The following is a 26,331-nucleotide window of genomic DNA, read 5'->3' on the forward strand; positions in this document are numbered from 1 at the left end:
TGACAACAAGCATGGCAATGGTCAACAGGAGGATCACAAAGCTTTTGATGTCTTTCATTTTGCTTAGCTAGAATTGCTCTGTGAAGATAAAATAATTAGCCTGCTTTGTCTTTTGGTCAAAATTAGAAAGACAAATGCCAATATTTGCTTGAATATTTGAGCAGAATGTGGAGATGACAGAAGTCCTGCACCTTTAGGTTCAAGAACAATTTCTATTTAACAGTGACCATGCCCTTGAATCTCCCCTTGTTACACTGATCTGAATATTTATTATCTATCTGATGTACTTATTGCTTTTTGAATTAATTTTTTTAGTTTATTGTTGAATTTTTCTTTACCAGTACCTGTTTTGTGGCAGCAAGTAGGAATGATGCCTGAAAAGTAATCAACGACATTTGGATTGGACCACTGTAGTTATGGCTGGCTTGTGATCATTTGAATGATTGAAGAACGAAAGATTCATGGCTTGAAGAGGACCAGATTGATTATAAAATCTTTACGTTAAATTAACATAACTTAGAGTGGAATACTGGAATGCTTTAAACATCATCACTCTCTATCTTGAAACAAAACCCTGATTGGAAGGAAGCCAAATTCAACTTGGGGGGAGGATAGGCACAGATTTGGCTCTGCTCCTTTGTTAATTCTTGTCTATAGCCCCCAAATTATCTGCATGGATCCCTCCAATCCAAATTGGAGAGGAAAGGGCGAGAAGAGAGGCAAAAGTAGCATTTTGTTGTGTGTGTTTTTTTAAGAGATTATGAAGTTGATTTGAAGAAGAGGGGAAGGTGTGAATGGAAGAAAGGCATCAACAGTATAAGCTGATGTACCCAGTCCAGTTCTCCCATTTCTCAGCACAAGAAAGTTCCCAGGACTGGAGGGCTTGATTAATAAAGAGGAGCTGATAGGATGGCTTGTTTCTCCCTGGACCATAGGAGGCTTCTAAATTGAGGTTTATAAAATCATGTGGGCCTTGATAAGGTAACCAGTCATTGGATTCTTCCAGGGTAGGGGTATCCAAAGATAGGATGGCACAGTTAGCAATGTGGTTAGTGCAATGTTATTACAACCCCAGCACATGGGTTAGAATCCACTGTTGTCTGTATTGAGTTTTTTTACACTGTCCAGTTTCCTTCCACACTACGTTTTGGGTAGGTTAATTGGGTGGCACATATTCCATGTGTCCAAAGGTGCTTCTAGTGTGTTGTATTGAGAAAATTATTTAAAAAAATGAATAATTAAAATGAGAGGAATGTCGATGTAAGGTGAGAAGGGAAAGATTTAAAATGGAACCTGAGGGTGTTGGATCTGTGGAATGAGCTGCCAGAGGAAGTGGTGGAGGTGGGGACAGCTGTAACATATAATTTTGCTGAAGTTGGGCAGAGGGAGCATGTGGGGTCCTCTCCATACCACTGGCTGAGAATCATGGCAGACGACAAGACATCGTACGCAGCCCTGATGGGGAAGCTTGCTCTGAATGACTCCATCTCCCACAGCTCTTTTCAGGAGATCTTCCTTTCTCCACTCCCATCTCATCCATTGCCCTTGTTTTGCCTAAGTGATGGCCTTTGCGACCCTTGCCACCTCCTCCTGCCAATGCATCTCCTCCATCACGAGCCAACATATGAGATGGAGCAGGCTTGTTCCAGGCTGGTGTACTGGCCCTAAGATCAAGACTGTTCCTCCCTTGCTGCACTCGGCCAATGATGTCCATGTGCTTGAGTGCCACCTTTGCTTGCTTATTTGCTTCTGATGGAATCCATTTCCACCCAATATCCAGGATGACAGCAGCATGAGCTACAAATGGATCATTCACCTCTGTTAACTTCATCGCCAGTCTTACTTTAGCATATTTATACTTCTCTGAAAGAATGGAAATGCTGTAGAGCCCTATCCTAATCTACTAGCTTCCTCTTATTGATGGAGATGCTTCTGGACTTGCTCGACTTGATCTTCATCTGAAGCTGCTCTATGTTCTCTTGCAGCTTCCTCTACAAGTGTACAGTGCAAGCTTTGATTGAGGTCAGTGTTGTGAGATCGTCCATATATGCTCTGATAGGCAGAGTCTCAACCCATATCTTATGTGCTGCCCTCCAACCACCCATCGAGATGCTCTAATGATCACCTCCATGGTCATGGTGAAGGCTAGCGGGGATATGGTACAACCAGCCATTATTCCACCTCCAGATATTGTCACACTATGGTGTAGTCTGCTGTTGTCAAACATATCTGCACGTCCTGGAAGTAGGTCTTACGAGGCTTGTGAGGGCCTCTGGGACCCTGAAGAAGACAAAAGCAGTCCAGAGGAGGTTATGAGGGACAAAGTCGAAGGCTATGATGAGGTCCAGGAGCACAATATGAAGATTTGTTCCCTCCTTCTTGGCAACATGGATCTGATGCCAGATAGAGTAAGCATGTTCCAGAAAGCCAGAGAAGCCCGAGTTCTCTGCTTTCTGGATTGGTGCATCAATCAGATGGTTCCTTTGCAGGTATCTTGTCTATGAGCCACCACACCAAAGACAATTTTGCCCTCAACATTCAGAAAACTGATCTGGTGGAATTGGCTGATTTCCGATGAACCCTTTTCCTTTTGGATCAGGATTCTTCCTGCTCTCTGCCAGGATGTTGGTATTTCCTGGTTACACCATACCACCTGCATGAACCTCCAGAGGAACCACAGGACACTTGCTGCATTTTTGTAGAGCTTGTATGCCACTCCATTGGGACCTGGGGTTGATACAGACCTCGCTCTATGCACAATTTTCTCCACCTCACTCCATCTCAGTGGGCTGATATCAAGTTGGTGCTCTGGTGGATGGATTGATGGCATGTCAGGTGGCATCGGTTGTCTGTGGAAATTTTCCAGGTGTTTTTCCAGTTCTGTCCTTGACACACTGAGAGAATTCCACTCCTCTCCCCTGTAAAGAAACCCTTCACAAGCTGCACAAACCATCTGCAAAACCTAGCAGCACTGCGTGTGAACATTCACCACTCTGGACAGTGGGATCAGTGCCATCTTCTCTACAAACCAACGATGCCATGTGCGAGCCATGGGGATTGTCATTTTGGCCTGCGTGGTAAATGCCATCCTCCCAGGCATACAAAACCACAAGGGAACTGTGAGGGTGGCCATCTTGGGGTCGAGGCCAACCATCTCGGGATTGTGAGCACCCATCGGACTCAGACAGCAAGTCTATACTGGCCTCCATCATCCTGAACGAGAGGCACTACATGAACACACCAGGCACATGAGGAATGTCCAAGTAAACGGGCACATTACAAACTGTTTATTCAATAGCAGGAGAGCAGAAAGTTTTATCCACCACAATACTGCTAAGCACCTATCCTTTAAAGTATGGCCCGCCCAACACAAGATATCACTTGCATCTAAATCTCATACAGCAGCCATCCATGGGTCCTGCGTACTGACCTGACTGTTGGAGGCACAGTTTACAAACATTTCAGACTACTCGTCATGCCACAGCTCTGTTCCCCCTTGCTAGTGGGGCTGGACTTCCAGTGCCAACTTCAGAAAGTGACATTATGTTATGGGCTCAGGGGACCCCAAAACCCAGCAGCAATACAAATTCACCAAGACAATGGTTACTTAAACAAAAGTTACTTTTAATTTTCTTTAAACATTAAAAACAGGATCAAATTTAACTTATCACTATTAACTTAACCTAACTTAATCCCCTTCTAAATCTAAGTGCATGTGTATGTAATGTGTATAAGTTCAGAAAAGTTTTTTGATTCACTGTCCAATCTCACTCCTCACTCCTCCAAGTTCACTAGTATCAGACAATTCTTATACTGTGCTCAGAATTTAATATTTATGAATTTTCACCAAGCTCCGGTGTTAAAAATGGTTATGGCTCAGGAAGGTTCTTGTCGATTTCAGAGAGAGATTTGTTGCTCGTTGGACACACACAAACTGATTCCCTCCAATCAGCCACTTCAGTGTCTTGCTGAAGGAACTTGCACTCTCTGGGCTTTCCAAATGATACCCTCTTCTTCTGCAGATCACCTCAGAGATCCTTTTGTTTCCCTTATTTCAGGTGAAACACTCTAACTGGTCATTTCCTCTTGTATGGATCACAAAGGTTTTCAACAGGCTAAACTCAGAACTCACAACCCATCTTCAAAATGGGGCTTCAACAAGTTGCCAGCTTGTCATGATTGCAGAAAACAGTTCTCTCTCTCTTTCTCTCTCTGCTTGCAAAACCACATGATCTTCTTACTCACAACCTCCTGCTTCTGGATCCGGATATCTATTGGATCCCCTGCTTCCCCACGAAAGTTCGCCAAGTCTCTTGATACCGCATGACCACTACCCCCTAACTGACCATAACCTATATCCTCCTTGGTGAAGACAGTTGCAAAGTATTTGTTAAATTCCTCAGCCATCTCCTTGTTTCCGGTAATAATTCTACCCTTTTCCATTCTTATTCCCCTCTCTTATTACTTTCTTAGTTACCCTCTGATGCTCTTTGAAGGTTTCCCAATCCTCTAACTTCCCACTCCGCTTTGCTATCTTATACTTACTCCCTTTGGATTTGATATTGCACTTGATTTCATTAGTTAGCCACGGCTGCCATTTGCATCTCCTAGAGCCTTTCCTCCACTTTGGAATAAATTTGTCCTGAATCCTGTGAAAAATGTCCAAAAATACCTGCCATTTTTCCCCAGTTGTCCTCCCAGCTAGTGTATCTTTCCATTTTATTTTGGCTAGCTCCTCCCTCATAGCTGCATAATCCCCTTTATTTAACTGCAGTACAGATGCTTCCGACTTCCTTTCTTTTTCCCTTTCTAATTGCAGCTCAAAAGTAAACATACCATGGTCACTATTCCCTAATAGCTCCCCTACATCGAGGTCACTTATTAACTCTGCGTCGCTGCACAGCACCAAGTCCAGAATCGACTTCCCTCTGGTAGGTTCCTCCACTAGCTGCTCCAAGAAAGTATCTCGTAGACATTCAATAAACTCACTCTCTTGTGTTCCTGCCCCCGTCTGATTATCCCAGTCCACCTTCATGTTGAAGTCCCCCATAACTACCGTATTGCTACCACTTTGACATGCCACTCTTAATTCCTGATTTATACTTCTACCGATATCTGAGCTACTTTTCGGAGGCCTGTAAATGACCCCCATTATGGTCCTCATGCCTTTACAATTTCTTAATTCTATCCAAACAGACTCTACCCCACCAGTTTCAATGTCTTTCCTTTCAAACGCCTGAATTTCATTTCTTACCAACAGAGCTTCCCCACCTCCTCCTCCTAACTTTCTGTCTTTTCTATAGGACGTGTACCCTGGAACATTTATTTCCCAATCCTGCCCTTCCCGCAGCCATGTCTCCGTTACTCCGACAATGTCATAACCTCCCATTGCCATTTGCGCCTCAAGGTCAACCATTTTATTCCTTACACTCTGAGCATTCATACACAATACCTTGATACCATATCTCCTTTCTCCCTCCACCTTTGTTCTCGATGCACTTGCCCCTACTCTCCTATCACTTTTAGTTCCCTTTTTCCTTATTGTTTCACCGTCTAACGGAACCACCCCTATATTCACTCTCCTATCTGCTTCCCTATCAGTCCTGTTCCCTTCCCCCTGCCAAATTAGTTTAAATCAAATCCGACAGCATTATTAAACCTAACTGCCAGTATATTGGCCCCCCCCCCCCCCCCCCCCCCCGTTGCATTCAGGTGTAAACCATCCCTCCTGTAGAGGTCTTGTCTTCCCCAGATGAAAAGACAGGTCATTTAAAATCTAAAAGCTTTCTGAAGTGAGACATTGTGTCACCAGTGACTTTGCAGAAACAATGGAACTGCTTTGGCAAAAACTTCACAAGGAGGTGCAAATGGAACAAAGACTCAGACTCTGATAATGTCTTTCAAAGATTGGGGTTGGAGCCTTGTAAGAAGTCATATGGATTTTACAAGCAGAGAGAGGAAAAACAGACAGATGATTTCTCTATTGGAGAGAGGGGGGGGCAGAAGTCAGTTCTACAGCAGCAGTTAAGGCTGCAAAATGGCAAGCTGGCAGGCTTGTTGAAAAACCCCATTTTGAAGATGAGTTATGAGTTTTGTGTTCAACCTGTTGAAAACCATTGTAGTCCTTACAAGAGGAAATGGCTGGCTAGAGTGTTTCTCCTGACATAAGGGAAACAAGAAGAACTCTGTGGTGACCTGGAAGAAGAGATTATCATTTGGAAAACCTACGATGGGGCAAGACACTGAAATTACTGATTGGAGGAAATCAGTTGTGGGTGTCCAACGAGCAACAAATTTCTCTCTGAAACCAACAAGAACCTTCCTGAGCGGTAACCATTTAACTTTAAGAACTAGAGCCTGGTGGACATTATAAATGTTGAATTCTGTGCACATTATAAGAATTGCCTGATGCTGGTGAACTTGGAGAAGTGAGAAGTGAATGAGTGGACAGTGAAACAGAAAACGTTTCTGAACATATACACATTACATACATGTGGGCTTAGAATTAGAAGGGGGTTGTTATTTTAAGTTAATAATGATAAGTTTAATATTGATCCAGTTATGATGTTTAAAGAAAATTAAAAGCAACGTGAGTTTAAGTAACCATCGTCTTGGTGAATTTCTATTGCTGCTGGGTTTTGGAGTCCTCTGGGCTTGGAACAATGCCTCATTGTCTTCTCTAAAGGGCGGGAGGACACAGTCTCGATCAGGGATCTGGCACCATCAGGCACCTCCCCGACCGGCACTGACCAGCACAGACATTTCCCCCCACTTCTACCTTAGGGTCCCTAAGCCTGCAGCTGACCACTCTCCACCTCTGGCCACTCTTGATGCACCAGCACCACCCTCCCTTACTCCCTCACCTGTCACCCCCCCTTGAAAAACTGTAACCGGTGATGACAGGCCAAATCAATATGTTTCTGAGGATGCTATGGCAGCACCCCAACCATTACCACTTGTTCACTCCAGCAAAAGAGATGCCCTGTCAAACTTAATCTGTAAAATGTATAGTTGTATATTTGTTTCATCTTTTCTTTTTCCTCACCCCGCAGGAGGGGTGAATGTGGTAAACCACTGTTATGCTGTGATTGGCTGCTGCCGGTGATCGGCTGCTGCAGCTGGACACGCCTCCACAGACTGACCCTACCCATAGCCCCTTGCATGCTTCCTATTCCACTATGCTTTGATTAGTCAATGAGATTGATGGAAAGAAGTCCTCCCAGATGCTCTCCACTAACAACCCGCCTCATGAATGGATGCTTGCTTTCTTGAGAAAGTCTGCGTCAGGGACAACTCCAATCTTCGGTGATTATTGATGGGGCAACAGGAATAAAGAGGATGAACTTAGAATATGGATTAGTACTTAGAATTATGATTTTGGGCCCATTACTGAAACTTGGCTGGAGGAAGGACAAGATTGGCTGATGCAGGTACCATGGTTTAGATGTTTTAAAAATTGGATGGAAGGTAGAAAAGGAGGGGTGGGGGAAGTAGGATTACTGGGTCAGGGATAGTATCACAGCTATGGAAAGGGAGGATGCAGCAGAGAGAGTGTCCACTGAACCGGTGTGGGTGGAAGTCAGAAAAGGAAGGGAGCTATCACTCTTCTGGGTGTATCTATAGCCCCCAACTAGCTCTCAGGACACCAAGGAGCAGATAAGCAGGCAAATTTTGAAATGGTGTGGGGAATACAGGGTTGCAGTTAAGAATGATTTCCACTTCCCTAATATTGACTGGCACCTCCTGACTGAAAGAAAAATAGGTGGGGCTGAGTTTGTCAGGTGTGCACAAGAAGGATTCCTGACAGCGTATGTGGTCCAGCAAAGGAGAGGAGAGACCACACTGGAATGGTTTCTGGGGAATGAACCTGATCAGGAGGCAGACCTCTCAGTGGGGGAGAATTTTGGTGAGAGTGACCACAAATCCCTTAGCTTCAACATAGCTATGGAAGAGGATAAAAAACTGTGATAATGGCCAAATGCTTAACTGGGGAAGGGCTAATTATGAAGGGATGAGGCAGGAACTAGTGAGATTAAAATGGAAACATATACTTAAGGGTGAAATCACAGAAGTAAAGTGGAGTATGTTTAGGGACCACTTGTGCTGGGTTCAAGTTAGGTTTGTCCCATTGGGACAAAGAAAAGATGGTAGGAAAAGGGAACCATGGCTGAAGAAACAGGTCAGGCAACAAGTCAAGAGGGAAGAAGGAAGCATACATTAGATATAGGAAGCAGAAAACAGGAAGGGCTCATGAGAAGTAAATGGTAGCCAGGAATTAGCTTAAGAAAGGACTTAGGAGTGCATGAAGGAGGCATGAGAAGGCCTTGGCTTGTTGAATTAAGGAGAACACCAAGGTGTTCGGCTTATGTGATGAACAGAAGGATAACGAGATTGATAAAGGAGGAAACATGTGCTTGGAGGCAGAGGAGATATGGGAGGACCTAAATGAATACTTTGTGTCAGTAATATCCTGCCATTCCTAAAAAACCTTCTCACTGCTTTCTTGCCATTGGGAAAAGGAAACTTAGAAATTGCATTCACCTTAGCTTGAATAGGTGCAACTTTGCCATGACCAACTACATGACCCAAGTACGTTACCGTGGCATTTGCAAATTGACTTTTTGCAAATTTAACAGTTAAGTTTGGTTTGGACAATCTTGCAAATAATTTGTCTAATTCCCTTAGATGTTCTTCCTATGTGTCATTTTTTGTGACCAAGTCATCAATATAAGCATCTGTATGTTTTAATCCTTGGATTACCAAATTAATTATCCTTTGGAATGTTGCAGGGGCATTTTTCAGGCCAAAAGGTAACACATTATACTCGTATAAACCGGATGGAGTTACAAAAGCCGAAATATTCTTTCCTCTCTCAGTTAAAGGCACTCACCAGTAACCCTTCAACAAATCCAACTTAGTAAGAAATTTAGCTTTGCCAATTTTATCAATACAGTCATCTATTCTCGGAATAGGATAAGCATCTGTTTTAGTTACTGAATTAACCTTCCTGTAATCTGTATAGAACCTAACAGATCCACCTGTTTTCGGTACCAGAATACAAGGAGAACTCCAAACTGAGTTTGAAGGTCTAATAATATAATTTCTCAACATATATTCCACCTCCTGATCCATGATTTTACTCTTCTGAGTGTTTATTCTATATGGATTTTCTTCTCCCCTATCTACATCATGGTAAATCACTGATGTTCTTTTTGCCACATCAGGGACCAAATTTCTGTATTTCAAAAGTAATTCTTTCAACTGCATCTGCTCTTGTAACTTAAGATGGCCTAACTTTTCTTCCAAATTTTCCAAAATTGCTGAGTTAGACAGACACACAGGAACCATAATTTCTTTAAAGTTGCCCTCACAAGATTCTGTTTCCATAATCTTATGATCCATAATTTCCTCAACCCTGTCAACAACTAAACCCTAAGATACAGATTGTTCTCCACTACCCTTATCCTCATAATAAGGTTTCAACAAATTTATATGACAAACCTGAGTTTTATTCCTTCGATCCATAAAATCTAGCTTTCAAAGGATTGTCATGTGTTAGAAACAAAATCAAAACTTTACTTCCTGTCTTAAAATTCCTCACCTGAGCTTTCCTGTCAAATAAACACTTCATTTTACCCTGAGCCATTTCTAAATTCTCTTGAGCCAAAGTCCACTCTTTTTGTAGCCTATCTTTAAATTTAGAAACACAATCTAGCAAATTCAACTGCACATCCTCATTAACCCACTGTTCTTTTATCAACATTAAAAGTCCTCTAACCTGATGTCCAAACACAATTTTAAAAGGGCAGAAACCTAATGACTCCTGCACAGCCTCCCTGGCTGCAAATAACAATAATTAATCCTTTCCATTCTTCAGACAATAAATCCTCATCATATTTTTAAGAGTAGAATTAAATCTTTCCAAAGCTCCCTGAGTTTCAATATGGTACACAGATGAAGTGATCTGTTTTATTCCCAACCCATAAACCAACTGCTGAAACAACATAGACATAAAATTACCGTAAATATTCGTGTATAATGTGAAAAACTTTGTACCGAACTTCGAGCTCAAAGAAGGGATTTATACACAAGGTTATTATTTTAACTTTTTTTTCTGCCAGGTTTAACGGTAAGTTAGGTTATCAGCAGCTGCCTACGTTGAGAGCAGTGTGACTAGGTTGGGCGGGGGGGGAGAGATGGCAGCATGAATTGGGTGGGGAGAGATGGTAGCGCGAATCGGGTGGGGGGAGAGACGGCAGCGCGACTTGGGCTGGCAGAGGGAGAGATGGAAGCGTGACTTGGGCAGGCGAGGGAAGGGGGGGTCGTATTATTCACGGGGTTTAAATTTTTCTCCCTTTTTCCCCTCAAAAATGGGGGTGGATCGCATTATACATGAAACGTATTATACACGACTATTTACGGGTAGATCGTTGATCTCTCTGGATCTCTTTTGGTAATCCAAAAACTGTGAAAAATTTTTCCAGAGCCTTTACCACCATTTTGGCTTAATATTTCTCAATGGTATAGCTTCTGGAAATCTCAACACTGTACACATAATTGTTAACAAGTACTGATTATCAGACTTAGTTTTCGGCAAGGGATCTACACATAATCCTGGTGAAAGGTTCCCCAACAACAGGAATAAATTGCAATGGAGCCACTGGAGGACCCTGGTTAGGTTTCCCCACAACCTGACAAAAGTGACATGTCCAGCACCAATTTACAACATCCATCCTCAAACCAGGCCAGAAAAATTGTTTCAAAATCTTATTCAAGGTTTTTCTTTACACCAAGATGACCACCTAAAGGTCTAAAGGTGTACTATGGGCTAGATTTAATTTTTCCTTTTGGTAATTTCTAGGAACAACCACCTGATGAATCAACTCCCCCCTCCCACTCTTCATTAGCAGGAATATCAAGAGGTCGCTATTTTCTCAACAAGTCACCTTCTGGCGTGTTGCTATATTGTTGCCTTTTGCAAATAGCAGTCCATCAAGAGTCTGTGAACACTCTGCAAAACTCCAGCAAAAATTCTGTTTTTTAAAGTGTTTATGTGTGACCTGCTCTAACAAACCTTCTAATTTATCTCCCAAACACCTTTGTATACTCTATCACAATGCGTATTATGTCTGTACATGTGTTTGCTTGTTTTTGTGTCGTGGACTGGAGAACACTGTTTTGTCAGGTTGTACAATCGGATGATAAATAAACTTTTTTTTTGAAAATTTTATTTTTATTTGCATCAATGTATACATATAATTCTTCATCATACAACAATATGATGTAATAAAAATTATACAAAATGACATGTAATTTTTTATCCCCTCCCTCCCCCTCCCCAAAAGAAAAAGAAAAGAGATAAAAAAGAAAAAAAGGACCTGAATTTATTTATCATTCACTATTCATATATTCCTAACATATTATTCTATCCTGTACATATTAATTGGGAGGAGTGGGTGTTGTGGATGATGTGGATGGACTCTTACTAATGAAATCCATATATGGTTTCCAAATCATATAAAAATTCTCAAGTTGATTCCTTAAATTATAAGTAATCTTTTCCAATGGTATACAATTTTGAACTTCTGTATGCCATCTATCCAACCTTATAAAATTATCTGACTTCCATGTTACTGCCATACATTTCAGTCCCACTGCTATTGCTACACTCAAAAATTCTCATTGATATTTGTCTAACTTCAATTTAGCATCAATGTCATATAAATCACCAAGCAAAAATATTCAGGGATTTTTTGGTATCTATCTTCTTAATTTATCCCAATAATATATTCAAATCTTCTCAAATTTTTCCCACTTTTTACATGACCAAACTGCATGCAATAAGGCTCCTGTTTCCTTGTTACATCTGAAACATTTGTTAGAACAATTTGAATTAAGTCCATGTAATTTATACTGAGTGTTGTATAAATGGTGTTAAAACATTATATTGTGCCATTTGATATCTAACATTAATTGTATTGGTTACACTCTCCTGGAACAATCTTGACCAGGCCTCATCACGAATTTGTATATTTAAAGCTTTTTCCCATTTTTTGTTTACCTATATAGTTCCTTTTTCTGCATTTTGTCTTGCAATTGTATATACATATTAGTCATAAATTTCTTAATAAATGTATAAAATACAGGTATTCATTATTCAAATAGGCTCTGTTCCAAAAGTCTAAAATTTGTGCCTAATTTCTTTTTTAAAGATCATTTAAGCTGATAGTATGAAAAAATTGTTTTATTTGGTATATTGTATTTCTCTTTCATTTGTTCAAAAGTCAAGAAAAAAGAACCTAAGAAATAATCTTTTATCCTCTTTATCCCATTTTTGTGCCAGATATGAAAGAAAGGATTATTTAAAGTAAAAAGAATGTGGATTCTGCTTTAACACCATCTTAGCTCTTTGGTAGTTCTTAATTCCTCTTTGTATATGAATTCCATTCCATATCTTGAGGATGATAAAATAAACTTGAAGTTGAACATATTCAATTGTTTCAAAACTCACAGCAAAACTGAGAAATGAATTTAACTGATACCTTGTGACAATACCCAATCTCATCATTACATTTTGTGCTTGCTTTTGCGTTTTCACATTCTTGCAGCTTAAATTCAATTAAGAATATGAGTTACTTATAGATTTAACAAAATAGAATTATTTTTTAAATTGAAAGAAAAATCTCACCCTTCATCAGCGCCAAATCCAGAGAAGATGATACAGCATAAAATTCAGTCTTCCCTGAGACTCTGGCGGTACAGACAAGTGAGAGTGAAGTTCAACGTGAAGCAAAAAATTATCTTTATGCAAATAGTAAATGAAATGAAAATAGTTCCTTATTCTTGCAGATGATAAAAAACAAGCTCAACTTCTCATGGAAAACTCATATGACTGTGTCTGACAAATTGAGGCAAGCAGATACTTGCCAAGGATTTATTTCAGGTTTCTACAGAAATGAAAGTTTAATTTTCAAGCAAAATGTTATCCAGATTTCATTTTTTAAAAATTTACATCTGGTTAAACACCAGATTTTACTATATTTATGAACTTTTCAATACGAATTAAATTTCAGCTGCATTTAATAACTGATAATGTGCTGATAAGTTTCAATATAAAAATTCATGCCAGAGAAATAATTATCTGTCTCTCAAAGATCTTGTGCCTTGTGTAGTGAACTCTTGCTTCAGAATCAGAATTTATTGTTATGAACATTATCATGAAATTTGTTCTTTTGTGAATTACAGTGCAAGTTTTGCTATAAGTTACATTTCAGAAATAAATAGTGCAAGATCAGAGAAAGTGAGGTAGTGTCTGATTCATTGTCCATTCAGAAATCTGATGGCAGAGGGGAAGAAGCTGTCCATGTTCATCTTCAGGCTCCCATACCTCCTTCCTGACGGTAGCAGTGTGAAGAGGGCATGGCCTGGGTGGTGAGGGTCCTTGAGGATAGAGGCTGCTTTCTTGAGACACTGACTCTTGTGGATGTCTGCATTTATCAAAAAGGTGGAACAGTGACTGCTACTTCCAAAGTAGTCTGAGGTAGACAAGGCTACCAGTTACATCAACTTCCAAAGAAGTCTGAGGTAGGCAAGGCTACCAGCCACCATCATATCAACCTTTTACAGGAGCTCTATTGAGTGTCCCAGTCTAGAACGGTTGCTGTAGAGTATTAGATTGGGGTTAACCCACAGAACCATAAGAGCAGCAGAGAGGATCACTGGGGTCTCCCTCTCCCTATGAACGTGGTCAACTGGGATCGTTGTTTGAAGAGGGTGTGAAAAATCAGTGAAGACCCCTCCCAACCCTCATACAGCATCAATCTGTTTCCTCTGTCAGGAAAGATACAGGAGTATCAGTATCAGAACCATGAAGCTGAGAAACTATGGGCTGCTCATACAAAGCCTCCATGACTCTACTATTTATTTAATTAATATATTTATATTTATAGATGTATATTTGTTCTCGATATGTATCATTTTTATGTATGTGTGTGTTTTTTAAAAATGTTTTTCTACTGAGGGCTAGAGAACGCTGTTTCGTCAGGTTCTACTTGTACAATCAGATGATAAATAAACTTGTTTCAAAACTCACAGCACAACTGAACCATTAATTTAACTGAAACCTTGTGACAATATCTGATCTCATGGCTATATTTTGCGCTTGCTTTTGTGTTTTGACATTCTTGCAGCTGAGATTATTAAATTCAATTTAGAATTCTGATTACTGTTAAAATTTGTTAAACTGAAAGAAAAATCTCCAATTAAAATCATATTCTTTCTTATCGTACATTAGTGCAAAACTCAGAGAAGATGATATAGTTTAAATTCAGTCTTCCCTGTGACTGGTGGTAGGGACAAGTCAGAGTGTGGTTCAACATGAAGCATACATTATCTTTGTGCAAATAGTAAATGAAATGAAAATAGTTCATTACTCTTCCAGTACAGAAAAAAAACAACTTGTTCTGCAACTTCGTCTGACGAACTGAGGCAAGTGGGATCTTCCTAAGTATTTATTTTTGGTGTCTCTTGAAATTAAAGTTGAATTTTCAAGCAAATTGTTGTCAAGTTTTCATTTTGTACTTTGCATCTGGTTAAACACCATGTAGGGGCCAAAGGTGCATATTTTCCTTTGTTAGGTGGTGTCCCGGGTCCCTAGGCTGCACGCGTCCACATTGCTTCTAGTGCACACGTGCGAGTCTTTGGTTGGTGCATGCATGGAAATTGGGGCACAATTCCTGATAGTTTGCTAGACTGCCGACTGGTGTGACAGGTCAAAGTCGAAGAGGGTGAATGAGGCTCAAATATTTTTTGTTGACCGTTACCACAGATTGTTACTATGGATGTTAAGTTATTTATAGATCATTTACATATAGAACTTTACTATGGATTGTTATTACAGACATCATTATTTATAGACATTTCATAGAACGTTAAGTAAGATTGCAACTATTCTTTTATGTGTTAATAAACTATTTAAAACTCATTGGACTTTGTGGTGAATCAATGGAATCATGTAACAAACAAGAGGCCATCTTGCCTTCAAGCAGCTTTTGTGGATAGTGATTGCTACATTTTAGTCAATAAGAAAATATTGTTGAAACAGAAAATAGAAAAATAGAAGATAGAAAATTATCCCTCTTTGGTTTGGAGAGATAGGAATTCAATATGGTTGCCATATTGGAAATGCTGAGAGCAAGCTGGTGACAGACAGCAATCCACATCCATCGGTCTGAGTATCGGCAAGAGAGGGGTCAAAAAGCTTCTAATCCTAGCGAGTTAGGTCCAAAAGACACATTTCCTGAAAATCAGCGATATTATTGACAAATCTGTGGTGGAAACTCGCTCGTTGACAACACCACATCACACCAATCAGAAGCAGTAGGCTTACATTTGTGGACAACTTGTGTATTTTGTTGCAGTATGAACACAGTTTGGATGTGCTGCCACTTGTCTATCAGGGACCTTTGATTTGGCTTGTGTTGAGTGTGCTTGGTGCTTGAACTCGAAGGATGGTGGATGGCGACACTTAAAAGTGCCGGCATCACTGATGATGTATTGAAGACATGCGGGTCATGGATCTCAAAGCAGAAATGAAGTGACGGAATCTAGGTACAAGTGGTGTCAATAGCATTCTCATTGCGAGATTGAAGAAGAGGCAGCTTCGGTTGATGGGAATGAAGACTTTGTAAAACCACTGCAGAAGACATTGATGGAATGTGAAGACAGCAATTTGGAAATGGCTGAAGTTGTGTCACAAAATGGAAGTGAAGAGGATGAAGATGCAAAGGATGTGAATTCAAACCGGAGAAAGAGTCAAATATTGAGGCAACTTCTGACATGCGGGAAGAAATACAACCAAGTCATAGTGTGTCAAATGTTGGAAGCAGGACAAGCAAACAAAGTTCTTTTGGATCAAGCTCCAGAGTCTCTAATATGGTAAGTACTACATCTGCATGTATAATCACTAAGGCTGAAATGCCCGCTCTTCTTATTCATCAAAAATTGACTAAGGATAAAAATGTCTTAGAGGAGCAGGAGGAGGAGCTAAGGAGGAAAGAGATGCAATGAAGGAGTGAGGACAAATTGATAAGTGGGGGGGGGGGGGAGGGTGGAGCTAAAGAGGAAAAAGGTGCAGATGGAGCTGGAAACAAACATTGTTGTTATCAGGGCCGAAATGGAAGAACTAGAAGCCTCAGCGGGATCTGGTGTTTGAAGTAACTTATCTGAAGTGTCTGATGGTAAGAAGTCATATTTTGAAAAAGGGCTACAGGAAAAGAAAACTCTTAATGCGAAGGCAAATTTCTTAGTAACATGGTTACAAGACATACATACTGTAGGAGCCAAAAAATGGTGTAATTTGTTTACTTACCTTGTTGGGTTTCATTGGTCCCCGCGGACATCAGAGGTGCCCATAGTTTGTATGGCTTTATTGCGGCCATCTTTGTTGTGCGCCTACATGGTTCCAGGGGCACGTGCAGAGTGTTTGGGTGTTGTAGTGCTGGATTGGAGCATGCATGATAATGTATGATGCAAATCAGGACTTTATATAGTATATTAAAAACATGGTGACATAGAGGAGGGTGAGTGAAACGCTCATAACTTTAGTTGACCGTTAGCATAAATGTTATTCTGCATTCACGGAGCTTTAGTGCAGATGTTATTTATAGTCATTTCATTGAATGTTGAAAAAGATAATTTCAAGTTTACGTATTAAATAATTCAAATGCATTTGCATTTGTATTAGAAATAATTGAAATTATTTATTGGATCGAAGTCGCTGTACATATAGTACAACTCTGAATGTCCAAAATGGTTGGGCTCAGACCAATGTCGGATAAAAAGTTTTTTTTTTCAGAGAACTGGTCACTTTTTTAAAACAGCCCAGTAGCAACAGCAAATCACTTGTATCAATATTTAAACAACAACAAGGGAAGACTTTTTAAGCATTAAAATAATGTTTAATTCTTAACAAAAAAAATGCTGACCAGCTAATAAGAAGCAGAAAGAAAGGGGTATTCATTTCAGTAAAGAAATACCCTTCAGCAAGATGAAGAAATTCAGATGCTTCGAGTTTACTACAGCAGGGCTGAAAAGGCTGCAGTTCTAGTTGTAGAGATCTGTAGGGGCCATTAGTGGAGTCAGCTTGCTTCTTTACCGAAGAATTCGACAAATGCTGTGGCTGTTGATGAGCTTGAAACTAAAGTCATTTGAATCTTACCTTTTCTATGACCAACTGCAGAAAAGAAAGAAAAAGATGAGCAAACCTGTTGCTGGGAAGGTTAAAGTCATGCCCATTGGAATCAAGAGGATCAGATAATCCTCCTTCAAAATCTAATTCTAAGAGCTCAAACTCTTCCTATGAGGAGCAGATTGCAGAAGAAAGGAAGAAAGCTATATGACCTGTTGAAGACGTGCCTCATGTTAAACCCAAAAGGAAAGCTGTGTCAATTCAGTTTGAGGAAGATCTGAGGTTTACTGGTCACCGTTTTGACTTGCATTTGCAAGTGTACTCTGGATCAAAGATTGTTTATTTTCCAAAGTTGATGTTATTATTTGAACAGTGCATTCGAGTTCTTCAAAATAATGTGGACTCCATGCACAAATTCGGACAAGTGCCATTTGAAATCTTGGAGCCTGCATTGGAGTGATGTACCCCTGGTCAGCTATATTGCATGGAGAATTGCAAACCAAGGTCTTTGAAAACAAGGACAGAAATGATCTAACATCAGATGCAACTAAGTCTGCCTTTTGCAGGAGACTAAGGAACTTTGACAGTTCAAACTGACTTTATTTTATTGTGTTTTGTTGGTTTTTTTTGCCCCTTGCCCACTGCACATGCTACAGACTTTACTGGTCCTGAGTGGTGGTAAACAGAACATAGGACATGTAACAATGCAGCGCAGTACAGGCCCTTCAGCCTTCAATGTTGTGCCAACACATATATACCTTCCTAAAAAGTATTGCACACGGCCATGTTGCTTCTTGTGCGCATGCACGAGTCTTCGACTGTCGCATGTGCAGGAGTTAGGCCGCAATTCCTGACAGTTTGTTAGTCCGCCAACTGGTGTAGCAGGTCAAAGACAAATAGGGTGAGTGAAGCTCAAATAATTTTTGTTGACCGTTACCGTGGATCGTTATTAGGGATGTTGTTATTTATTGGTTGTTTCTATATCGAACTTTACTATGGATCATTACTACGGAAATCCTTACTAATAGTCAATTCATTGAAAGTTAAAGAAGATTTCTATAAGTCTTCTGGGTGTTAATAAATAAACCATTTAAAACTCATCTGGACTTTGTGATGAATCAAACAAAATGTGTCACAAAAAGGAACCCCATCTAGGCTCCAAGTGGCTTTTGTGGATAGTAATTGCCACACACCAGATTTTACTATATTTATGAATATTTCAATAAGAATGAAATTTTACTCAAATTTTATCAATGAACTCTTTGAGTTACAACTTACTTATAAAGGCATGATATCTGCTCTATATTATAAACTATTGAATATGAAAGCAATTTCTTTGTGGAATTAAAAATGAATGGAAAAATTATCTAAATATCTCTTTTTCAGAAGAAGAATGGACTTCAATTTTGGGTCTAATTTACAATTCATCATTGTGTGCTAAGCATAGTCTTATTCCAGTGGTTCCCAAACCTTTTCAGGCTGCCACCTCCCAGCCACATCCTGAGCACCCCCTCCCATACAAAGGCACTGGGGGAAGGGGGGTTAGTGGCAACACCGAGGGGTGTAGTGGCAGAGCTAGCAGGGTGGAAGGGTTAGTGGCGGTGGTGAGTGGGGTGAGGCGTTGTGACAGCACTGAGAGAGGGTTTGGTGGCAGCGCTTGGGGGGGTGGGGGGTGGGGGTGGTGGCGGCTCTGACAGAAGTCACAGAAATTGATAGAGCCTGCCGTCTGCCTCAAATGCTGTGTAAATGCGATCGCTGTTTCTAATGGGCAGTTGGTGGTATGCTGCCTTCAGGTCTATGGTGGAGAACACCTTATACTGCGCAATGTTGTTGACCATGTCTGCTATGCGTGGCAGGGGTTAGGCATCTAGTTGTGTAAATTTGTTGATTGTCTGGCTGTAATTCACTACCATGCACAGTTTTTCTCCTGACTTTACTACACGCACCTGGGCTCTTGCTCTATGATGCCCTCCTGTAGTAGCCTGCGGACCTCTGTTCTAATGAAGGCTCTATCCCTCGGGCTGTACCTCCTGCTCTTTGTGGCTATTGGTGTGCATTCTGGGGTCAGGTGTGTGAACAGCGGAGGGGGTTCTATGTTCAGGACAGACAGGCTGCAGTGTCGTTTCTTCATAGGGCGTGGGGGGGGGGGGTGAGGGCCGTTGTGCACTATTGTAATGCTTTCTAACTGGCACTGAAAATCTAACCCCAATAGTACCGGGGCACAGAGGTGAGGGAGTACTAGTAATTTGAACCCTTTGTATTTTGTGCCCTGGATTTCTAGAGTAACCCTACAAAACTGTTTTACTCAGCCACAAGGCTGCTAGCTGCTAACAGGATCTGGTGCCCACTCGGGCACGTGGGGAGGGCAAGACTGTTGACTAACCCCTGGTCAATAAAACTTTCAGTGCTTCCACTATCTATTAAGCAATTTACCCTCACATCATTAATTTTGATGCACATAGTGGCATCAGATAAATTGTGTGGACTCGCCTGATTCATGGGTTGTGTCAGACTCTGGCTTTACCCTACCCTTAATTTAGTCTATGTGTCGTCTGAGTCCAGCGTGTTCGTTAAATGAAGTGATAGGAGAAGGTATTCGGTTCAACAATCAGTTTATTACACAGCACAAGAATAAAGCTTAACAGAGCTCTGGTTCAGTCATTAGTTCATAGGTCACCTGCACAGTGAACTATTCCCCCAGACTGACCTCTACTGTCCAATCTCTACAGTTTATATAGCTCAACCTTATCATACAGAACAAAAGTTGGCTTTCTTTGCTAGATTTCTTGCATAAGATTTATCACAAGTAATTTCCTGCTCTGCAGTTATCTGGGGTGTAGAGCTCCCATCTTAATCCTCAAGGCCAGAATATCCTGTTGTTTTGATCAGAAATCAATTCATACCCCAGATATTTCTAATTATTTATTTGTTCTCATCTGGCCATTTTTTCTGTTCTACTCAACACCTCCTTCTGTCTTAGCCTTCTTACTGAGTTAGTTTCCATTCTCTTTGTTTCTGACAGTCTCTGTCAGGATTCTCTTTGTTCTTGTCTGGCCATCTTCTCCTGTGCTAATCAACACCTCCTTTTGCCTTAACATTCCTACTAAATTGTTTCATACATATCCTCTCTTTTGTATTTGGGGAGCAGACAATTCTAAACCTACTGGAATCAGCCAACTTTGCTACATACTGTGGCTGCCCCTTACTTACATTACTCTTTCCCTTCACCATGAGGTAAATATTAAATTGTTATATAGTACTGGATTCATGTATACAAACTGAATAGTACATAAGCATATATTCTACATATTTTCTATGATTAATTAACCCTTATATTCCAACAGTAGGGAAGCAAGTTCTGGCATGTCCTTCGTGTCCTTCCATCCGATAGTACTCGGCGTCATATTCATCTCCTGAAGACTGTATCCTCTGCTTTGTAGCATTTGTCCAAGATGGCCAGCTGCACATGGCTTTCTTCTTCTGTTGGTCTGTGGAGAAAGAAGAGCTTTCCCGCCTCTCATTAGCATGAGAATGGGCCTTGGCTGTGGCCTTGGGGCTTCTGCAGACTTTTGCAAAATGTCCACGTTTTCCACAGTTGGAACAGACATTTTCTCTGGCAGGGAGAGGGCTTTGGGATCCTTTCTTTGTCCACAGAAAAAGCTCTTGGGACCCTCAAGGTGTGGTGCTGCTGCTATGAATTCCTGTGAGGCAGCATACTTTTCTTTTTGTGGGGCTAGAGAGTCCAGCAGTGTGACGTTTGTCCAAGCCCCAGTACTCCTCCAATTCTTTCCAGGTGCTTTCTAAAGCTTCTGCAATAGTCTCTGCCTCATCTAGCCCCACCATTCATTTCTCCAGCAATCAATGTCTCATCTCAGTGGACCGTATGCCCGCAACAATTCTGTCCCTAATAAGGTCCCCCGCATACTCCTGAGCTGATACTGCTTTAAAGTTGCAGCCTCTTGCTAGGTCTTTCAGAGAGAGTATAAAGTCTTTGCCAGACTCCCCTACCTGTTGTGACCTGGTCATGAGTTTGTACCAGGAGTGGAGTTCGCTATGCCCCTTACAGTAATGCCTCTGTAAAATGCTCATTGCCTCTTGGGAGGACCTGGCATCTGTATAAGGGAGTAAGGGTGGTCTCCCAGCTGGGCTAACAGCAGCATTAATTGCTCTTTATTCGATGCCTCAGCACCCTCCATGTAATTCAGAAAACATGATACCCAAACAGGGTGAAAATAGAGTCTAGGGCCATCATAACAGACGAGGCGGACATGTCTAGTTATGGGATGGTGAACAGGAAGTGGAAGTACTCATCGATGACCGAGAGAAAGTAGATGTTCCCGTTTGTGGAGGGGAGAGATCCCTTAAAATTGATGCTGAGCCATTCAAAGGGCCTGGATGATTTAATCAGGTGCGCTTCCACGGGGCATCAGAAGTGTGGATTGCACTCAGTGCAGACCTGACTTCTACTGAGTAGGGAAAATTGTGGGTTTTGACAAAATGAGCCATGTCGGTGACCCCTGGATGGAAGAGTTCATTGTGTATGGTCCGCAGTTGACCGGTGTGTGCAGAGGCACAGCATCCCCTGGACAAGGCATCTGGAGGGTCATTAAGGGCTCCTGGCCAGTAGGTGATGTCAAAACTGTTGGTGGAAAGTTCGATCCTCCACCTTACCAATTATGTCATTTTTAAAATATATTTTATTTATAGGTTTTAAATCATATAACATTGATTATAACATATTCATACAGATATTATATAATTAAATAAACACCCCCCCCAAACTTCCCACATCCACCCCACTAACACCCTCCCTCCTCCCCCTTTCACCTACAAAGAAAGAAGAAAGGAGATCATCATTTAAAAACAACAAAAATCAACTTTTTGCTGTGGATTTTGCTCCTCGTGAATGTGACAGAGAGCTGGTCCATGAGGTGCTTAAATCTTTTACCAGCCAGGTAGTGCCTTCAGAGCCTTATGGCTTCTACAATGGTCTGAGCCTCCTTTTTCACAGATGGGTTCCGGAGCTCATGGCCTTGAAGTGTCTGTGAGAAAAAGGCAACCGGCCTGCCTGCCTGATTGAGGGTAGTGGCCAGGGCTGCGTCTGAAGCCTCACTTTCCACTTGGAAAGATACAGTTGCATCTACTGGGAGCATGGCGGTTTTTGCAATGTAACTTCAGAGGCCATTAAAAGCCGTCTAGGCTTCAGCTGAAAGGGGGAAAGTGGTGGCCTTTAAGAGGGGATGAATCTTGTTGGCGTATTGAGGGACCCACTGGGCGTAATATGAGAAAAACCCCAGATATCTCCTCAAAGCCTTTGTGGTCCCAGGAATGGGTTGCTTCACAAGGGGCCCATCCTATCAGGATCAAGGCCAATGAAACCATTCTCCACTACAAAGCCAAGGACAGCCAGTCGTGTACACACTTGTCGGAATTATAAGTGAGATTCGGAGCTCTCGCCATGGAGAAAGCTCTGGAGAATGGTATCATGGTCTTTCACAATGTGGACACAGATGGTGACATTGTCGAGGTAGGGGAAGGCAGCCTTCAACTCATACTCCAGCCTTCAACTCATACTCATCCACCATTCTGTGTATCTGGTGCTGTAAAATAGACAACCCTTTGGTAATACCGAAAGGGACCCTCCAGAACTGATAGAGTTGACCGTTAGCCTCAAATGCTGAGTATGGGTGGTCCTCAGAATGGATTGACAGCTGGTGATAGGCAGCTTTCAGGTCGATGGCTGAATAGATTCAATACTGTGCGATATCGTTCACCATATACGAAATGCGAGGGAGGGGCTAGGTGTCTGTTATTTGTTTGGTTATAGTCAATCACTAACCTGGACTTGTTTTCCCCCTTTACTACCACCACTTGCGCTCTCCACGGGGTGGTGCTGGGTTCAACGATCCCCTCCTCCCGCAGGCGCTGGGTCTCCGTCTTTATGAACTCCCTGTCTGCCACTCTAAACCTCCTGCCCTTGTTGGTCATGGGCTTACAGTTGCCAGTCAGGTTTGGGAATAAGGCGAGGGATCGATGTTCATCGTGGAGAGGCTGCAAATGGGTCCTCTGTTCCAAACCATTACTGGGGGAAGGGGGCCAGAAAACTCCAAAGTCATGCTTTTAAGATGACACAGGATGTCCAAACCCAATAATACTGGAGCACACAATTCATCTAAAATGTACATGTGAAATTTACAAAATTCTCCCCTTCAAATGACAGATGAACTATACAATGTTTCTGTACCCACGCCGAATGGGACTGGGATGTTAGGAAGATTTGGTAATTAGAGGGGCACATTTTTAAGTTATATTTTTGCACAGTCCATGAGTCTATGAAACTTTCCGTGGAGCCTGTGTCAATCAGGCACTTGGTCGAATGTCCATTTACCTTCACCATCACCTTTGAGTTGCTGAGCTGGTGAGGTCTATTCTGGTCGAGGACCAGTGATGCCAGGTCACCAGAGATGGCAAGTTCTTCCCTTGAGTGGACCCCTCTGTCCTGAGTCAACCTGTGCAGGTAAAATGGCGCCGGCCTTGTGGCATGGCAAGATGGCCGCCATCCTTCCTCCTCTGATGATGATGCTTGCGCTGAGTTCAAAATCGGACCACTGCAAGATGGCCACCAAAACTTTTTGCCACATTTCCATAGGCAGTGGGTTGCGCAGCAGGTGATCTTAGGCGAGTTCAGGGCAGACGGCTTGGGGCTGGAATCGGATTCAGAAGTGGTACAGGCCATGGATTTCCCTGGGCCTCCCTTCGCGCAGCTGACCCTCACCCAATGTCCCTTCTTCCCACAGCTGGAGCACACTGAGTCTTTGGCCGGGCAGCAGACAATAGGGTGCTGTCCCTTGCCGGAGAAAAAGCACTCCTGGGCTCAGGAAGCAGCAACGTTAGAGGTGCGGCCACCATATCGGGAGCAGCCGGCCCTTGGAGTTGCTTACCCGAGTGCATGAGTTCGCTGGCCTCCAGATTGTCATTCTCGAGACTGGCCTGTTCCAGTGATTTGGGCAGCTCGATGCAGCTAGTGAGGACTTTCATTCCTGACTTGAGCAGTCACCACCTCACATATATCGAGTGGACCCCTGTGACTAGAGTGTCCTAGATTTGTTCATCTTCCAGGATGCAACCTGAAGTGACCACATACCTGCATTCTTTAGCCAGCGTCTGCAGAACCAACAGGTAGTCATCAATCGACTCTCTGGGCCGTTGGTGGCATAGGGCGAGCCTGTGTCTCGCTAGGACCTCGTTCGGGGCCTTCATGTAGGGTACTTTCAGTGCCTTGACAGTAGCCTCATATGTCAGGCAGTCTGGGAAACTGCGTACCCCTTCATCCCTACCCTTGAGATGACCACTGACCTCTGGAGCTTTTCTGTATGGAAGGTGTCCCAGGTTGCGTTCAGGTAGGCCTAGAAGTAGTCTGGCCAATATGCAATCGCGTCGGGGACTGGGGGTCTATTAATAGCATACTGGGCTTGAGTAACGCCTCCATCTTTGTTTGTAAGGTAATAATATTGTAGCATAGATAAAAGCTCACATTCGACTGGAGAGAGAACAAACACTTTTATTAGCTTTCAACAACAAGTAGGGTTCACTAGTAGACTTCAGAGGAATTCTGGGTTTAGGTGGGAAACCAGGGTTATATACGGGCCCCTGAGGGAGGATCCAGGAGGCTGGGCCAGTCGTCAGTACAGGACACTTCTAGTGAATCCCAGTTCACTGTATGGAGGCAAGTGGATACTTGCTAAATATTTATTTCAGGTTTCTACTAAAACAAAAGTTTAATTTTCAAGCAAATATCCAGCTTTCATTTAAAAAAAATTGCATCTGGTTAAACACCAGATTTTACTATATTCATGAACATTTCAATACGAATTAAATTTCAGCTGCATTTAATAACTTTGAACCAATAATGTGCTGATAAGTTTCAATTTAAAAATTCATGCCGAAGAAATAATGATCCGTCTCCCAACGATCTTGTGCCTTGTGTAGTGAACTCTTGCTTCAGAATCAGAATTTATTGTCATGAACATGTCATGAAGTTTGTTGTTTTGTGGCAGTGTGACAGGTGTAAATATTGCTATAAGTTACATTTCAAAAATAAATAAATAAGGCAAGAAAATAGGAGAAAGTGAGGTAGTGTCTGTGGTTCATTTACCGTTCAGAAATCTGATTACAGAGGGGAAGAAGCTGTCCTTGTGCCGCTGGATCCTCACCTTCAGACTCCTGAACCTCCTTCCTGATGGTAGTGGTGAAAATAGGGCATGGGCTGGGTGGTGAGGGTCCTTGAGGATAGAAGTTGCTTTCTTGAGCCACCGCCTCTTGCAGATGTCCTCTATGGAGTGGAGACTGATGCCCACGATGACACTGGCTGATTTAACAACTCTGATATAACAAGTATAGACTTTTCCTGTCCTGCGCATTGCCACCTCCATACCAGACAGTGATGCAACCAGTAAGAATGCTCTTCATGGTGCACCTGTAGAAATTTTGGGGTGTCTTTGATGGACAGTCTTTAATTCTGCCTTGCTCCATGCTACACTTAACGTTGCCTGATTTACGTTTTGGGACGATGGGTTGCATTGAGAGTGGAAATTACTCATCAATATTGGTGCTTCATCACAGACCCAAGTCAGTGGCACTTGCCAAAGTTTTCTGAGTGCTAACTGACTTCATGAGCTAATCCATCCACTCACTCAGCCCCACTCCCTGGCTTTCTCCCTGTAACCTTTGATACCCTAGCTAATTAAATACCTCTCAATTTCTGCCTTAAATACACCCAATAACCTTTCTTCCACAGCTGCCTATGTAATCCACCTTCTTCACCACCGACTCAACATTGATAAATATTCCAAGTTGCAGAGCCAATATGTGAGTTTTAATCAGCTGGCCAACTCTGCCTGGAAATCAAGGATCCCCAAGTTTACCAGTGAAGATCAGAAGCGATATCCATGGTCAACTTTTCACAGGAAGGCCCTGCACTAATGATGCATCTTCTAAATGTATTTTTTGAAGTGAATAAATTCTTGGGAAATATCAGAGAACATTCAGTCTCGGCCTTGACATGATCACCAGGTGGGCAAAGATGGATGGGGGATGAAAATTGGGGGGTAAAAATGGGGTGAAAAGGGGGAAAGATGGAGCAA

The 26,331-nt window shown here is 42.0% G+C and overlaps 1 protein-coding gene and 1 long non-coding RNA gene across 2 annotated transcripts in view; one reads left to right on the forward strand and one right to left on the reverse strand.

Annotated features, from left to right (window-relative positions):
- Positions 1-11,201, forward strand: part of ythdc1 (YTH N6-methyladenosine RNA binding protein C1) — a 116,601-nt gene extending 105,400 nt beyond the window's left edge. The window contains exon 18 of the mRNA XM_069936138.1: positions 10,862-11,201. Within this exon, the coding sequence (XP_069792239.1) occupies positions 10,862-11,044 (183 nt within the window). The 3' untranslated portion in view covers positions 11,045-11,201. The remainder of the gene's footprint in view (positions 1-10,861) is intronic.
- Positions 1-26,331, reverse strand: part of LOC138762417 (uncharacterized) — a 53,748-nt gene that overhangs the window by 16,635 nt on the left and 10,782 nt on the right. Inside the window, exon 2 of the long non-coding RNA XR_011356909.1 lies at positions 12,689-12,750. This is a non-coding gene — a long non-coding RNA (uncharacterized lncRNA). The remainder of the gene's footprint in view (positions 1-12,688; positions 12,751-26,331) is intronic.

Source organism: Narcine bancroftii, chromosome 1 (genome assembly GCF_036971445.1).
Source record: "Narcine bancroftii isolate sNarBan1 chromosome 1, sNarBan1.hap1, whole genome shotgun sequence".
NCBI lineage: Eukaryota > Metazoa > Chordata > Chondrichthyes > Torpediniformes > Narcinidae > Narcine > Narcine bancroftii.